The following is a 17960-nucleotide window of genomic DNA, read 5'->3' as shown; positions in this document are numbered from 1 at the left end:
TTATGCATTTGTTACAAGGGCAGTGTTAGCAAAATTATTCCCACTTACTGAATGAATATTAACCAATGTTTTTACTATAGAGATAGGATTTAATCTGGAAACGTAGGTGTTTATCCAGTTCTGCCTTATCAGTTCAGAAGTTATTTTTGACTGTCCTTCTGATGTTACTCACTGAAATTGTAGAATTGTCCTCATCTTAGGCTGAAGTAAAATCTTTTCATGAACACAGTTGGCTGAGAGAAAACAAAACATGAAAACAATTTAACTGAGGAACCATTTCTTGCATGCAAGAATTGGACTCACCTTAGAAAAATCTGTAGTATGGTCTGTTCAAAATTTTTAATTTAAAGCCATCTGTTTAGAAAGGAGAGAAATATAAAATTAAAGTTTACTGAAGTCTGAATGCATCACTAAAAGTGTGGTACTAATTTTATGGATGCATACCTTTAGACATTGTGACTAGACTTGGAGAAAGTCTCAGCAATTATTGGTGTAACTATAGTCAATAGAAGGTTAAGTGGTACTGTATAGTGAATCTGTCGGATATGTGCTATGTGTCTGAAACAGATCATACAAAATTAGTTCCTCAGTTCTGTTAATGGGGGCAAGATACACTTTCATCTTACGATGGTTTTATGAAAACTGATAGTTTGTCAAATGCTAAATGCTGAATATCTTTTGTCTCTGAGAAGTAACCCGGAGGTATTAAGGGAACATTGGTCTAAAACAAAAGCAATGTAGTAGAAATGAATACAAGAAAGATCATCTCAGACTGCTTGAAAGAGCCTTTCTATTTCTCAGTAAAAAAGAACAATAATCTAACAAATTTCAAAATAAATAAATAAGCAATAACAGAGATGGTCTTGACCTGTTCCTCTAGATCTTCTACTTAGTGACAGTTATTTTCATCATTACTACTATAAATTCATTGTTTGTTTAAGCATGAAGGTGGGAAAGACCTAACACCTAAGCCTATCTTCCATCCTTTCCTCCTTTTTTCTCTAGAATTTGGAAAGGAAAGCTAGTTTTTAAGGTTAGGAGTTTTGCTATCTAATGGAGATACCATCTTTAAATCGTTAAAACCTTTCTAAAGGTTTAATAGGGTTATTATTTGTATTATACTATATTTGTAGGTATTATGTATAACAATACATGCAGATATATGTAACATAATTTTTTAACTGATAAGGCTGTACAAAATAACACCTTCAAAGACTGTATGATATGTTAACATGTAAAAAATAAATTTGTTGCATATTTGTATTTCTGATATAAATTTACAGCAGCCTTTGCTCTTCAGTTTACTTATTGGTTGTATTTACACTGGGAAGAAAACAGTATTAAATGATTATGTGACAGGTTAATTTACCCTTTTTGATATAGGCAAGAAAATACATCATTGACACTATGGGGGAAAAATATGCAGAGGAAGTCATCTTGGACTTGGAAAAGACATGGGAAGAGTCAGATCCACGTACTCCTCTCATAGGCTTTCTTTCCATGGGCTCTGATCCTACGGACTCAATCATTGCTTTGGGAAAAAGACTGAAGACAGAAACACGTTATGTTTCTATGGGCCAGGGGCAAGAAATCCATGCTCGTAAACTTCTACAGCAGACAATGGCTCATGTAAGAGACAGAAATCTGAATGTTTTTTGTATATTTACTAAACACTTAGAAATGAAAATCCTGTCATGAAATAAAGTTGTTTAGTGCGTAGTTAATGCTGATGCAAGAACCTGTATTTATTTGTATAAATAAGTGTCCTAAACAATGGATCTGTCTTTTCACAGTCATTTAATTTGCTATAACAAGGTTTTTGATACTGTAGAGGCACCAGTGTTTTTCATATAAAATGGAGTTTTTGTTGTAGGTTGTTAACTGATGAACATAGCTGAATTGATTGTTTGGATTGCATGAATATTAAATATTCATCAGCAAGCATTTCACAACATTTTTTCAGTTTTGTATTTTTAGTAATAGAAACATATTTTGTTAAATGAAGATTAATTCCAAACATAATGTTGATAGTTACATAACCTTGAGAAAAACAAGGCTGTATAGCAAAATATTTTGTATTGCTGTAGTCTGGATTTTGAATTGGCATGGGCAGTCTGATAGCACAGGCATTTTACAAATGAAACATGGAAGAATTAAAGAATAAAATTTCCTGTATGAGTAAGAAAAGGTGAGATGTTCCAGTTTACCATGTTTTGCCCATCAGGTGGTAGTAATGCTATGCATGCTGATGTGAACAGATTAAATTTCTTGCACTCCTGTGTTATGAGCTTCTCCCCTGTCTGTATAATCAGTTTTCCTCTGACTTTTGCCTCAGATTCTTGGTTGACAACTTCACATTAAGAGCTAATTAGGAGATCAGATGAGAAGAAACTCATTCAAAAAGATAGTGAAGTGCTCCTTTTGTTTAGTTAAGAGAAATGCAGTTACTTTCCCTCAGTGTTTCACATATCCTCTTAATGAAGAAGTATGTGAAATGTCTATATGAATTATGGTAATTGATATGAGAGAGTTTGATATCTATGGATTGTTAGCAATAGATTAAGTATGTATATTTGGTGATTTTCCAAGCCTGTGACCCTTGTAAGGAGCAAGGTTTAGCAGCTTGCTCTGTGGAACTACTTCTGAGCTCCCTTATATAAGTCAAGATTTATCAGTGTTTATGAGCACTATAGTCATGTCCAGGTATGTTTTAAATGTACTGAAATGGAAAAGGTAGGGACTACTTGAGAAGGCTAGATTGGACAAGTAAGGAACACTTGCTGAGATGATAAAACCAATCAAGTTAACAATGCCTCCAGAAGCAACAGCCCACAGGTTAGCTCACATGAGCTTTATTTTGGAGAAAAAAAACTTTGTTAATTGCATGTGTACCATTACTATAGATACTGGCCTCTGTACATGAAATGTACGTGAAATAAAATGATTAAGGCCTTGTTTTTGATTTGGTGAGACAGTGGTGCAAAAATTGTTCCTTTAACAGTTCTGATAAGCACTTAAACATGTTATATTTTGCTGTTGCTTAGATGTGTTGGCTTTGTGTCTAACCTACAGCATAAACAGAGTGATTTTAGTGGTTTCAATTTGTAAACAATGTTGATAACTTTATATTCTATTGTTTTAAACTAGGGAGGCTGGGCACTACTGCAAAACTGCCACCTTGGACTTGATTTTTTGGATGAGTTGATGGACACTTTAATAGAGACAGAAACTGTCCATGAAAGCTTTCGACTGTGGATGACAACTGACATTCACAAACAGTTCCCCATTACCCTTCTTCAAATGTCTATCAAGTTTACCAATGAACCACCACAAGGGCTCAGAGCTGGACTAAAGAGAACATATAGTGGTGAGTGCTAGAGTGGTAATGATTTAAAATTAAATTTTGCTAATCTTTGAACTCTCTGGTGTTATCACGTGGTCACGTTGTAGCCACTTATAGTAGATGCAAGGTACTATGAGGAACTGATCACAACAATGTCAGGACTCATCTTGATACTTGGTTTGAGCTAAACATTGTGAAAATTAAAAGGAAGAGAAGATCTGCTGAAGTTCTGTTGCCAGAACTAACTGGACAGCAAAACAGGAAATGCTTTTTCTTTTCTCACGTTGGCTTCTAATATCTCAGTTCAAAGTGTTTAAATTTTTAATCTTCTTGTGTCTTTTTGGCAGAAAAGCAACATATTAATCTTTGTTGGCTATTAAGTGCTCTTTACATTGCAAAAAAAAAAAAAGTCTGTGCAGAAAGCAACTTAATGGGAATTCAGCTATTAGTAAATTGTTGGGTTTTTTTCCTGATGCTTCCTTTATTTGAAGAAAGTTGCTAATTTGAGCAACTTAATAACATGTCATTAAACTACCTCCAGCATAGAACGCTTTGTAGGACAATAACTTACTCTTGGGAGAGGCAAAGAGCCAACTGAATATCTCTAGGAGTGATGTTTTAGCACTGATTTGAAGTGAGTTTGGAAATACTATTACTATGTGTCTTATAAAGCCCACTTACAATCAACAGGTGTCAGCCAGGATTTACTAGATGTCAGCGACATGGTACAATGGAAACCAATGTTGTATGCTGTAGCCTTTCTACACTCCACTGTTCAAGAAAGACGCAAGTTTGGATCTCTGGGTTGGAATATACCTTATGAGTTTAATCAAGCTGATTTCAATGCTACTGTGCAGTTCATTCAAAACCACTTGGATGGCACGGATGCCAAGAAGGTAATTAATGTTTTTGTGGGGAAAGTGGATTAGGGTGATGGATCTTTCTACTTAGTGGAATGTATATACGTAGTTCCCAATAACTGAAACGCAAACATGATTTTAAATTATTCTTTTGTTTCTTTCCACGAACATTCAACATTCCAAGGATACATGTCTGTAGAGCTGCAGGCTTAAATTAGACTTTTATTCCTGTGCATGTTAAATTTCTATATTAACCTTGTCCTGGTTCTGGCAAGGATCGAGTTAATTTCGCAAGGAGCCAGGACAGGTGAGCCAAGCTGGCCGGGGGCTATTCCATGCCATGTGACGTCATGCTCACCATAAAAGGGGGCTAGTCGGTCAGGGGCGGGCTTGGCGTGGCTCTGGGACCGGTTGAGCGTCGGGTGGGTCGGTCCTGGGATAGGTAAAATCGTTCTCTGTTATCACCCATTGTTACTATCTGTTATCAGCACTGTTGTTGATTGCTTCCCTCTCCCTTGCTGTCCCAGTAAACTGCCCTTATCCCAACCCTCGAGGCTTTGCAGTTGTTTTTCCGTTCTCCTCCCCATCCTGCCAGGGGAGGGGTGAGCGAGCGGTGCATGGCACTTAGCTACCGGCTGGGCCTAAACCACGTCAAACCTATAGATTAAAGAAAAAAAAGTCCCTCCCAGTTGTCTCCCCAAAAAACTTCAGAAGTATAAACCTTAGAATTACAGATCTTCTTTTCAATGATAATTATGTCAGATAGTTAAAAATGGACCACTGTATTTAAAATATTCTTTTGTTTAAATCTATTCTGAGTAAAAATATTAAAATTTGGCTCCTCCAACCTATCTTGGCAGCATAAAGAAATTGTAAGTGACTTTAAATGACTATGAAAGAATTCCTCTTAGATTTCTCACTTTCATATGGTCACTTGTCCTATAGAGGTCTGTGGCAGATCACTTCGCAGTTGACATTGTAAGTGAAGTTGAAAGCATGGTTGGAATGTAGCTGTATCGCTCTTGCCCAGATGCTAGAATAGCCTCTTGAATTAGTTGTCAATGAATTCTATTTTGGGAAATCCTTGGAGGTGTTCTGGGAATGCAGGGTTACAGGAAAAAAGAGTAGTAAGAAAATAACTTTCTTCCAAAAGGGAAATAGATGCAGCGCTTGGTGTATCAGCTGTTCTTACTAAGGGACATGTAAATAGGTGAGAAGAGATTTAGCTGAAGTCAATGCGTTCTACTTGGTTTTAGGGGATCTCCTGGAGTACTGTTCGTTACATGATAGGTGAGATCCAGTATGGTGGCCGTGTGACAGATGACTATGACAAAAGACTCATGAACACTTTTGTAAAGGTTTGGTTCAGTGAAAATACATTTAGTCAAGAATTCAGCTTCTACAAAGGGTACAGCATACCCAAATGTACCATGGTGGATCAATACCTTCAGTACATACAGGTTGGTAAATGAGCACTTTTCAACACAAAAAACCCTAATTGACTGCTTTCTCACGAGTTCCTGAGTACTTGTATTTTGTCTCTTATTCACAGATTATTTATTGTTTTCTAGCAGTCTGCATATCTGTTAGTGACAACTAATTGTTGTCATCAATGTTAAACATCATCATGATGGGAATCTTTTCTTTTTCATGTGATTTGCTTGAGGGACCTGCCTGAAGGTATACAGTTATTAAAGAGGGCAAAGAATGGAGTCCAGACATTGGGTACAACCTCACAGAAAAAAGAGGTGTACATATATGAAAGTACAAGCTGACTATTAAAATAGCGTATAGATGTTAAACCTGAATTTGTTGTTAACCTTGGTGTGATTTGGGCTGTAACATGATAAATAGATCACAGCAAGTTATTTGCTTTAAGACTATTTGAAGAGACCTAGCCTCTTTACGATGTAAGGGGTGCGGTTTGGGGGTTTTTTTGGTGTTAGTTATTTGGGTTTGATGTGAGTTTTGTTGGGTTTTTTTGTTTGTTTGTTTTTAAATAATTAGCTAATAAATCCATTTCCAGTTGTGCTCTTTTTATGTTTTACTATGTAGAGTCTTCCTGCTTATGACACACCAGAGGTGTTTGGTTTGCACCCCAATGCAGATATCACTTACCAAAGTAAACTTTCCAAAGATGTATTGGACATTATCCTCAGTATTCAGCCTAAAGATAGCTCTGCTGGAGGAGGCGAAACCCGAGAGGCAGTTGTAGCCAGACTGGCTGATGATATGCTGGAAAAGCTTCCTGATGATTATGTACCATTTGAGGTCAGTTAATTATATTCTGTCAAAAACATTTGCTCCATCTTGCTTTGTGTTTATATATTAAAAAAAAACCCCATAATGATACTATTTTTTCTAAAAGCATGTCTGAATTAATTCATACATGCAATACTTCAAAAATGTATTTTAAAGAAGTCTAATCAGACTTAACCTTTATAATGAAGTCACTAAATGTGCGCTGAAGTGCTTTTGTAAGAACTTTTTCAAAATATTAAACCACTGATGCTTAAGTTGTCATTTGCACTATGGGGGAGGTAGGATCATCAGCTTTTGACTAAGGTTGTTGACACTGTAGACAACTGAGGTCGTGTTGCAAGTGTACTCATGCTTCTAAAAGGATTACTGCTTTAACATACGTATTATTTTGGGATTCAGCTTATATCCTGAAGATATTTTTAGGTTGCTTTCTTCTTCAATGAAGTGAGTCTGAAAAGCTTGTCAAGTGATAGCTCTCATTGACTGAAGCCTAGCGTTAGTATCTCGGGATTCATATTAACGCACAACAGCCTATGTAACTATGTAATGGACACCTGCTGCCTTGCAGCCATCTCTTTTCTGAAATAGCAACTTTCCTTCTGTTTATGTGGAAGATGGAATGACTCTCAAGGTGAGAGGATTTTCTTACAGTTTGAAAACCTTTACTGATGACTGGTAAGCTCCAATCTGATACATGAGCACTCTAATCGACTATATTCTGTGTCCCCATCCTGGAGACTGCAGTTTGAGTGTTTGGACAATTTGTGTTGTTTCTGGGTCTTTCCATAGTTCTTAGTTCTCCTTTAGAGCCCTAGAACTTGAGGATGCTGACATTACAGTTCTTCCCAGGTGAGGCTGGTTAAGAACTTCAAATAAATAAGAGGAAAATCCTTGTAAAATAGGTATGATTCCTACATTTCCTGTATCAGAGGATGCCTGTTTTATGTTTTCTGTAGCCAATTTTGTATTACGTAATCTTCCTTCCTTCAAGTGGCATAATTACGATAATATATTTTGTCTGAATGGATGAGTTAACATATCTGTATTTGGAATACTGATTATCGAGCAATCTTCCAAAAGTTTGCACTTGATGAAGGTTCTGACCTACTGTCTTTCTAGAAGCCTGAGCTTTATGACTTTCCAAAAAGCTGAACCAGGTGTCTGAGATCTGCAAAGGATTGCAATTTGTTGAGTTTCTCAGAAGGGTACTACTTTAGTGATGGGTTAAATCTCAAGGTAATTGTTAGTTCAGCTCTCTTCAAATTCTACTCAACATTTCCAGGAATGTGGCTTAATAAAGACATATGTTACATAGTGTCATTGTATAGCTAGAGTTAGCCCTGTTGAGTTTGCAAGAACTCTTTTTGGGCAGATCAGATCTGATCAGAAATGACAAATAGAAATTTGGTTTGTATTACTGAAAGTGAATGTGGAGCATGAAACTTTTTCACATGGTGAAAACTATTTAAATTCATTTTTGTGTAGCAAAATACTGATGAACTTAGAAAGGTTATGCATATTACTAAGAATAGGACTGTTACCCTGTATAGGATTCAATAGCTGTTATTGAATTAGCTGAATTTTTTCACCTGCCTCCCAATAGGACCATTATGACTAAAAAATTTCTAGTTATGTCCATACAGTTGTTGGCAATTTGTTAACTTTGCATTTTCGATTAAAGCTATATCAGCAAGTTTTATTAGGATACAAGATTGCCTGGCATTGTGGTAGTTCCTAGGTATTGCTGATAAATAGTGCTACTATGCTGAGGCAAACTGGCTCAGGCAATCACTCTTGATTGGTTTGTACAAAGCGAACCTTGGGAACTGTCGGTTGGAATTAAAGCTGAAATCCTTGAAATGGGGTATGGCCTACATGCTGTTTAATTGATGTTAGCTCATAGAATGATATACAGACTAAATCATGAGTTAAACTAAAAACATAGCCAATCTGCGCATCATAGATTTCTCTTGGAACAAATCCTGTAATTCTGACTTGCAGAGGATTCAAGGAAGATGCCAAACTGACCATTTAACTTCCTAAATAAAAGTATTATATCTTAAAAATTGTATTGGGGCCTATCCTTGACATAGTCACCTTTGTTTTTCGCTTCTTTTGAAGGATCTTTGGTTTTCTACCTACAGGTAAAAGAGAAACTAAAGAGCATGGGACCTTTTCAGCCTATGCACATATTTTTGCGACAGGAGATTGAACAAATGCAGAGAGTAATTTCCTTAGTGAGAAGCACTCTGACTGATCTAAAACTTGCCATTGATGGGACAATTGTTATGAATGAAAATCTGAGGGATGCCTTAGACTGCATGTATGATGGAAGGATTCCTGCTAGCTGGAAAAAAGTAGGTGTTCATCACTTGTTTTGTAAGGAAAAAAAAAATTCTGTAGAGCTAGATTAAACTGCTAGACATAAATACTTTTTTCAAACACAAGTGTTAACTGGGGCTGTGCAACTGCTGGAGCAGATTTTGGGCTAAAATAAACACAGTGAAAACAAGCCCTCTTTCATTTATAAAAATAGAAATGAATGTGTGAGATGCAGGTATTTCCTGTTTTAACAGCCTGTTGCATATTGGCAGGATAAAAAGCTAGAAAGAAGACAATAATTTAAAATGTCATGATGGATTTTAAAAAATAGCACCCACAGTAGTGGATTATACTGTTAATATTCCTTGAGATTAAGATTTGTAGTCTTAATCACAGAATAGTAGAGGCTGGAAGGGACCTTTGGAGATAATCTAGTTTAACGTCACTTCTGAAAGCAGAGTCAATTAGAACAGGTTTCCTGGAACTCTCCAGAATTGAGTCCATAACCTCTCTGGGCAACCTGTTCCAGTGTTTGATCGCCCTCACAGTAAAAAACAACCAACTAACCAACCAAAAAACACCATAAGTTTAAATGGAATTTCCCACATTTCGTCTTGTGCCTATTGCCTCTTCTCCTACCACTGGCAAGGATCTGGATCCATCTTCTTCCATTCTCCACAGATGACGTATAAACATTGATAATATCTCCTCTGACCCTTCTCTAGGCTAAACAATCCCAACTCGCTCAGCCTCTCCCCATAGAAATGGTTTTCAGGGACAACTAGAGCTGTTAATGGCAACTGATGGAAAGAAAAATGGGGAGGGTTTTTGGTGTTTGCTTGTTTTGTTTTTATTGACATGGTGTCTTCATCATACAAAACCTAGACCAAAGCAGATGCTTCACAACGCAAGTATGATACAACTATTCAAAGAGAAAAATGTTCATAAATCTTCAGAGTCCAAGCTCAGTTTTCTTTAGCCCCCCAACCTCCCCACCCCGAAAAAGCAGAATAGTTTTGGCAGAAGTCCTGTTATCGCAATGCATTGACCTTGGCTTTAGAAAGCCACGTATACAATATTTCTTCCTAGTTTACACGGCTATCTAATTTTGCAAAAACAACATAAAATGAACAATTACCACACGGAGCATTATGCATGTCTAAATGGAATGGTAGGCATGATTTTGAACAGAGCAAGAATTTGCTTCAGATTTCAGTGAGATGCAACATTTATCTATGAGGTTAAAAGTTAAGGTATGTAAAATGAGATTTAAATATGCTTTGCTAATATTATATTGTATGCTACCTTGAGAGGAATTACCTTTTGTTGACATGAATATGATGTTTTAAAAGTCTTGAATAAAATTAAAACATGAACATGCTGTTTACAATTTTTAGGCATCTTGGCCTTCCAGTACACTTGGTTTCTGGTTTACTGAGCTTCTAGAAAGAAACCACCAGTTTTATAATTGGATTTTTGAAAGCCGACCAAACTGCTTCTGGATGACGGGGTTTTTTAATCCTCAAGGATTTTTAACTGCAATGAGGCAGGTAAACGGTGTTTAAAGTCTCACTCTGTTTATTCTTTGATATACTAAAAAAAAATAAATACTGTGTGATTAAGGCTGCGTTATACACGTGGCTTCCTCATGTCAGCAGGGAAGATACATGACGGCATAACTGTCTAACATTTCCTGAGTGAAGTGTTCTTCCTCTGCACATACTTTTTCATTATATCAACCACTTGTGTTAAAATATATTTCCTACTTTGACCAAGCCCCATGTATGTAGGGGCTACCTTACAACATTATTAAGCTAGATTGGAGAAGTAATGTCTCATGTTGCCATTGAGATATCCCTGAGAAGAGCTGTTAAGCCCATGAATTTATTTTCCTTTCTTCCCTTCCTTTTGATCTGTGTTCAGTACTTACCTGGCTGGAGACTTGCCAGAACAACTATTCAGAATTACTCTTAAATTGCACTTCTGCAGTTCAGTAGCTGATTCGGTCTCTCTTCATGAAGTGGGAAAAAGTTTCCTTTATTAATGCCTAAGTATGAAGTTTGATGTATTTGTTAATGTATGTATCTCTGTTGATGATTGTGTTGGTTGCTCAGCATGCTAGTTGCAATGGACAAGTGAGTGACTTTTTACTTTAAAAAGACACAATAAGTATCTACATTGGTTGGAATAAAGGGACACATTGGAGATAATATATGTCTGGAATCTGTAAACCTAGGAAAGAATACTCAGGTGGAATCCAATGGGAGCTCTCCTCCAAAAGCCAACTTTTGGAGGAGAGAATGAAGAGTTGCAGAGAAGGAAAATCTCCCTTCTTGCTCTGAGGTCTGGGTAGTGTAATCTTTGGCTGTCAGATTGAAGTTCTAATTGGTGATCTACTTCTACTAAAATTGCAGGCATATAGACTTGGAATTATATAGCAAGATATTTCTTTTGAGTAAACAGTCCTAAATTGGGATTTTCTTTTGGACTCAAGCTTGTGGAAAGGGTGTAGTAGCAGGATCTGAAACGATTGGAATCTACAGAATCTTCTGGTTCCCTAAAAAGAGAATGTGGGTACATAACAACCTAATGTCCTAAGCAAAAACCACAGTGACTTTTAGTTTTGCGATGTGGTGGAACAAATAGAAATGAGAAAGATGAGGAGCCAGAATAATCATTGAACTATAACTCTTCTGCTCTTTTAAAGCAGCTAATTAACTGCAGTATCGGAAAAATATTAATTCCAATTACTTCAAACAAAGATCTTGGAAAACATTTACAAGACCGCAAAAGAACTTAGATCTGGCGTAACTTAATGGTTTGGGATAGTAAGGGATTGGGCAAGATAAAGGAGTGTTGTCCAGTGCCCTAACTGACTAAATTTGAAGTATGTGTTGAATCTTAAGCATGTCTGTTTTCAAGTGTTCTCTGTGGTTTGTTTTTTTTTTTTGCAGTCTTTTTATGTAGCTTTAAAGCTGAGTGAGCTCTTAGTTATTATTAAGAATAAAGTTAATGAAGAGTATAAGGTACAGGAAAAGGAAGGTAACCCCAGAAAATATGCACCGAATTATGCATTTTGTTTTTGTCGTTGAAACTGTTTTACTTAGCACATGCAGTTAATGTTTTCTTATCTCATGAAAGCTATGAGATTTTCATATTTTCAAGAGTTACCATTGACATTCAGTGGTTATGTTACTTGGTATGATCTTAAGACACTGTATATAATAGAAAGATTGAAAATCAAATATAGTGGATAAAGTACTGAAAGCTTTCTTGTAGTACCGTGCTATTACTAGCTTAGAAGTCAAACTGCTGTAAACACAGATATCATAAAAAGTTAATTTTCTTTGTATTGAAGAGGATAAGTTGTGACCATACAAATATGTTCCTAATAAATGCTTGGAAAAAATGGATTTGCGCACATGTAAAAATGTAACCTCCATGCTTTTGTCTATTTTGGGCAGGAAATAACAAGGGCTAACAAAGGATGGGCTCTTGACAGTGTAGTGCTGTGCAATGAGGTCACTAAATGGATGAAGGATGATATCACAAGCCCTCCTTTGGAAGGTGTCTATGTATATGGGCTGTATTTGGAAGGAGCTGGTTGGGACAGAAGAAACATGAGACTGACTGAATCTAAGCCCAAGGTGCTCTTCGAGATGATGCCAGTTATAAGAATATATGCAGAGAATAACAGTAAGTAAAAGAGTGTTATTTTGATAGAATTTAATGTAACATTTTCTTCAACGGCATGGAAGTCATGCCAACCATGTCCTGGGCTGCATCAAAAGAGGTGTGACCAGCAGGTCAAGGGAGGTGATCCTGCCCCTCTACTCCGCTCTTGTGAGACCCCACCTGGAGTACTGCGTCCAGCTCTGGGGGCCCCAGTACAGGAGAGACATGGAGTTGTTGGAGCGAGTCCAGAGGAGGGCCACAAAGCTGATCAGAGGGCTGGAGCACCTCTCCTGTGAGGACAGGCTGAGAGAGTTGGGGTTGTTCAGCCTGGAGAAGAGAAGGCTCCGGGGAGACCTTATAGCAGCCTTCCAATACCTGAAGGGGCCTGCAGGAAAGCTGGTGAGGGACTGTTTGTCAGGGAGTGTAGTGACAGGACAAGGGGTAATGGGTTTAAGCTGAAGGAGGGTCGATTTAGATTAGATGTTAGAAAGAAATTATTTACTGTGAGGCACTGGCACAGGTTGCCCAGAGAGGTTGTGGCTGTCCCGTCCCTGGAAGTGTTTAAGACCACGTTGGATGAGGCTTTGGGCAACCTGGTCTAGTGGAGGGTGTCCCTGCCTGCAGCGGGGAGGCTGGAACTAGATGATCTTTAAGGTCCCTTCCAACCCAAACCATTCTATGATTCTATGAAGTCTTTTGGGCTTTAGGGATTTCATGAGGCTGTCTCTATTCATTATATACATACTGAATCTTTTTCAAGGGGGGAGACTTCCCAGTCTTCCATATAAAATGAGCTTTCACCTTTCCTTGATAATTGATAATAGGCATCTTTTTTCCTAATATTTACATAGATCTCTGTCTTCTAGTCTTAATTTTTAAACCCGTTACAGATGACTATTCTGTCTCCTCTGACAAATATGCTTGTATTGAGTCTTCCATTGATAGTGTATGTCCTTGATTGAGAAGATCAACATTTGTATACATAAACTCTGTAAGCTCTGTAGCCTCTGTAACCTAAACCCAAATAAACGCTTTCCCACATCCCAAAACCCAATGTAATTATGTATAGCTCTCTCTATAAAACTTACATAAGGATGCATACACCATATAAATATAAAAATATAACATGCTATCCATAAATATCTTACATAAGTTATATATGTAACGTGCATATTTATAAAAATGCTCTTTTCTGGACAAGGCTATTTTTGAGCTAAAAGAAACAAGCAAGAGATGGAGTGAGGTGGTGGAAGATGTTTTGTCTTTGAGGCTAAAAAGGACTGTAAGAATGGAAAGGAAACTTATGGGGCTGAGGGATAGTGCTGTTTTGTGAAAATGTATAATTTAGGTTAATGTGGGGGTTTTTTGCATATAAAACAGGAAATACTGTTGAATAGGGATGTAAAATAGGATAGGGCTATCCAATGTTGAATGTAAAATTGGAAATTTCTGTGGAAAGGCATTCCACCTCCAAAAGCAAAGCCTGCTTACATGCTATTTTGCCAGGATTTTGTGTAGCTGGTTTTTGATAAGAGGCATGATTACTGTGAAAGCAGCCAAGATACTAAATAATGAACACTGACGCATTAAGCACGACTAAACTACAGTTCTAATTCTGCAGTGAATAAGTTGACAATTTATACTCTGAAATACTAAATGCCTTTCAAAATAGGTTGTTCAAAATAGGGCATTTTTAATTTTGACACATTAATAATGTATTGACAAGAAGTAATGTTCAGTGGACACATTGAACTAATAGTAACGCTAATCACACTAGAGTGTCCATTTACATTTCTTGCTACATCCAGTTCCTAGGTGCTGATGTTAAACCTTAAACCTACAGGAATTTCAAGCCATATGTGGCCTTCAGCTGGCAATAAACCAGTAGTGAACAGTGTGAGAATCAAGTAAGAGTTTTCTTTGGTAGTAATGGAGAGCTGTGTGCTGCTGAACTTCAGTCAGTTTTACATTTATGCCCAGTCCCTTTTAGGGCCCTGGTTGTTCAACCTAGTTTCGTTGTTGTTTATGTCTCTTCTGTCTTTTCAGCTTCAAAAGATCCACGTCTGTATTCATGTCCAGTCTACAAAAAGACCATTCGAACAGATATGAATTACATTGCTGCTGTGGATCTTAAAACCCTTCAGCCCCCAGAGCACTGGGTACTGCGTGGGGTAGCACTTCTGTGTGATGTCAAGTAATGTTTAAAAAAAAAAAAAAAGAAAGGTTTCTAGGAGTTCTTTTCTGTTTTTAAATGTAAACATCAATATGTAGTTAGCTATAAAGTGCATAACTTCTAAAAAATATACTTTCTAAAGCATAGACTCCATTATGGTATTTTTAGAAAATGGTTCTCAATAAAACTGTACAATAGGCTTATAAAGGATAAATCTTAAAGTGATATTAAGTTTGGTAAATAGATTGAAGTACTACCTTTGATGTCCTGACAAATCATGACAAATATGTAGTGTGCCTATCTCACTATTGTGTACTTAATTTTACCTCGAATAAAGATTGACTTGAACATTGTTACTTTTCAGTGGTAAATATGCTTGTACCAGAACTCACCTCCAAGTAGCTAAAGGCAAAACTTTTTCTTTTTTTCTTTTTTTTTTTTTTTTAATTGTGTGTATCTATGGAGAGATAAGCCCAGTTGCCCATTCACATTAGTTAATATCCCTCAAGATAATATTCCAAGATTTATCTCCTAGCTGATAGTTTCTAGTTTTCTTGCTGTCTAAATAAGGAAGGTGAGACTGGAGAAATATCACACCTGTATCACCACTTGGAGAACAATTGCATTGTGTTACATAGGAAAACAAGCATTTCATATCTGTCAGAATTCCTTCGTATCTGGCTCATGACCTATAAATATATAATGGATAGGAAGAAAATAGTTCCATAAGAATGCTTGGATATTTTTTCATGTGCTAAAACACCAGATTTGAGTCAATCTTCATCAAGGTTATTAGTTTTATGACATCAGTTTTAGCTTTGTTTCTGTTCTAATTTTGCAGTGTTGTGATTTTATATATTGTGGGGTTTGTGGGTTGTTTTGTGGGGTTTTTTTCCCCCTTTCTCCTTCTTTATGTGCTGTAGTCTTTTTGGTTTCCAGCTAGATAGGAAACTTCTCACATAAGAATCTGTCTTGAGAGAAATGTTAGCAGCTCCATTTAGTTGAAAACTATTGACTTCACACATTAAGCACACTTATTTGATCATCAAAAATCCAATGTATTTTTGTTGCTGAGTCCAATGGGTCATGTATCTTAGTGGTCCACTAGTCATTCACAATAACGGGTGCTACAGAAAAGGAAGCAGAAAGAACCAATATTTCCAGTGCATCTGTCATATATAAATGCTGCAACGAAGAGGCTGCTTTGAATTTTATGTCAAATCAATATATGGAATTTGAAAGGTGCGTTAATTAATTTATTAAATAAACACGTTAAGTATATCTCCTGCCTGAATCTAACATTTAAAGAAATAAATTTGCTTATTAGAAGATAGAATAATTGTATTTTAGTGGAGACTTCAGCATTCGTTTCTACAGTCAAACCAGTTATGAAACTTAGGTGGAACATTTTCTTTTTTCTTTTAAATAACTCCCAGTGAAACAAATGAAATGTATGAAAATCTTCTTTAGGAAATATTTTTAATTTAGACATGGCAATAAATATAAGATGGGAGGGTTGAACTGTTCTTTACTGGACCTTGGTGCACCATGTTCAGACTTGAAGAAGATCCTCCAGATGCTCATTGGAGTTCTAAGTTGCTGTGGACTTTCACCGAGACCTTCCTCTCTGGAGGAGATGCACATACTTTGTCCTTGTGCAAGTCATTCACACTGAGAATTTACAAGCCGTGTACACTTGAAATGCCACCTTTCAAACAGTGGATCTGATGTACCATTATGCTATAATGTAGACACAGTGGAGATGTCAAATCCCATGGTAATTCTCAGTGAGTGAGCTGTGCACGTTTTTTTCAGAGTGTGATTTTTCTGTGGGGGTGGTGGGGAGAAGGGTAGTTCCCTAAATAAATACACCCTGATGATCCTAGTTGTGCTGAAGACTGTTAGATCAGTGAAGCAATTGATGTTGGCAGTCACTGTTATTTCTGTTCTGTTAGCTCCATTTCTTAAGAATTTTGGCATTGGCATCTGCAAAACCACCAGCAGGATTGGAATGATGAGGCATGGGAAAGTTCAATGAAAAGCTCTTTTGAAATGCAGTATCATGTCAGGAGCCAGAGTGCATAAACCTGCTCTCCCAGGGGTTTTGCTGCCTGGGCTGGGGGACAACTTGGGGCAGCTGGAATTGCACCTCCCTCATTACTATGGCCCTGCCTGGCGATCACTGATCTGTGGCAGACTCTGGTTATCCTCATCAGATCAGGCCCTGCCTTGCTGACTCAACTTTCTGGCGTCACGTCAGATCTGCCTTGTTATTACAGCCTCATCTGGCAGTCACTGGTACGTTAGCTGGCCCTGGTTGCTGTCACGGACCTGCTCTGCTTTTTCGTTCAGGTGCCGTGGGACTGTGCCCTTGTCAGAGCGTGCTTTGCCCTGCCCACCCTGCTGTGACTCCTGGCTGCCAGCTCCACTTTCTGTTCCAGGCAGCCTGCCCTCGCTGCTCCCTGACGTACGCCTTCAAACAGGTGAAACAATGAGTTGTTTGTTGTCAATCTTCATAGCGGAAATGGGTAATAAAATATTTCTATGGAAAGGAATATCAATAAAACAACCAGCCCTGACGTGTTATAGAACTGGATGTACTTTCTCCGCTTTTTGCTTTGCTATTGCTACTGAATGTATTGAGAAAAACCATTCACAGACGTCAATTGTGCTGTTAAGCATGCAGCACTGTAAATTTGAGGGTATGGAAAAATGCAGGATTACAGAAGGTATTCCTTTCTTTTCTTTCTGATACTTGGCATGATAAATACGTGTATTTTGGAGAATATTTAAAAACAAATGTTATGCAAAATTCTTCTAGAAATTAATGGTAAAATAACATTCTGAATAAGGTGCAGATATTACAGCTTCATCAGAATCCTTTGAAATTCCTCATCAATTTTATAAGTATTTTAAAATAAGCAACCTAATATTTCAAATATATGTTATGCTGTGTAGGCTATACTACATAGAAAGGCCTTGTCTTCTGAGCTTCTCTTCAGAAATACTTTTTTCCCTGTGCTCTGTGCTCACATTCATACTTTTTAGCTCATAGGTAACTCACATTAAATTTTTTGTTCTCACTGTTGTGATTTGTTCCACCTTCAGAGATTATAAGGAAGAAGAAAAAGCCAAGTTTTTATCACAGGAGGCAGTACAATTCCAAATTATCAGTAAGTACAGTTGTCATAATTGAAAAGGATTTTTTTTTTAATCAGAAGTACATTGTTATGATATATGTACAAACTGGATCATAGAGAAAGTAATGCTCATTCTGACCTATCCTTCATTAAATTCTGTTGATAATGAAATTAATATTGAAGAG

General features: G+C 37.1%; 1 protein-coding gene across 2 annotated transcripts in view; it reads left to right on the top strand.

Moving 5' to 3' along the window:
* Positions 1-14985, top strand: part of DNAH5 (dynein axonemal heavy chain 5) — a 152280-nt gene extending 137295 nt beyond the window's left edge. For both annotated transcript variants that reach the window (XM_075744824.1, XM_075744825.1), the window contains 9 exons: positions 1384-1629; positions 3148-3367; positions 4034-4239; positions 5460-5663; positions 6259-6474; positions 8610-8822; positions 10185-10337; positions 12252-12483; positions 14509-14985. In XM_075744824.1, coding sequence (XP_075600939.1) covers positions 1384-1629; positions 3148-3367; positions 4034-4239; positions 5460-5663; positions 6259-6474; positions 8610-8822; positions 10185-10337; positions 12252-12483; positions 14509-14660 — 1842 coding nt within the window. In that variant the 3' untranslated portion in view covers positions 14661-14985. The remainder of the gene's footprint in view (positions 1-1383; positions 1630-3147; positions 3368-4033; positions 4240-5459; positions 5664-6258; positions 6475-8609; positions 8823-10184; positions 10338-12251; positions 12484-14508) is intronic.
* Positions 14986-17960: the final 2975 nt, after the last annotated feature.

This window comes from Balearica regulorum, chromosome 2 (genome assembly GCF_011004875.1).
Source record: "Balearica regulorum gibbericeps isolate bBalReg1 chromosome 2, bBalReg1.pri, whole genome shotgun sequence".
NCBI classification, from domain to species: domain Eukaryota; kingdom Metazoa; phylum Chordata; class Aves; order Gruiformes; family Gruidae; genus Balearica; species Balearica regulorum.
This window is presented reverse-complemented; position numbering and strand designations above follow the sequence as displayed.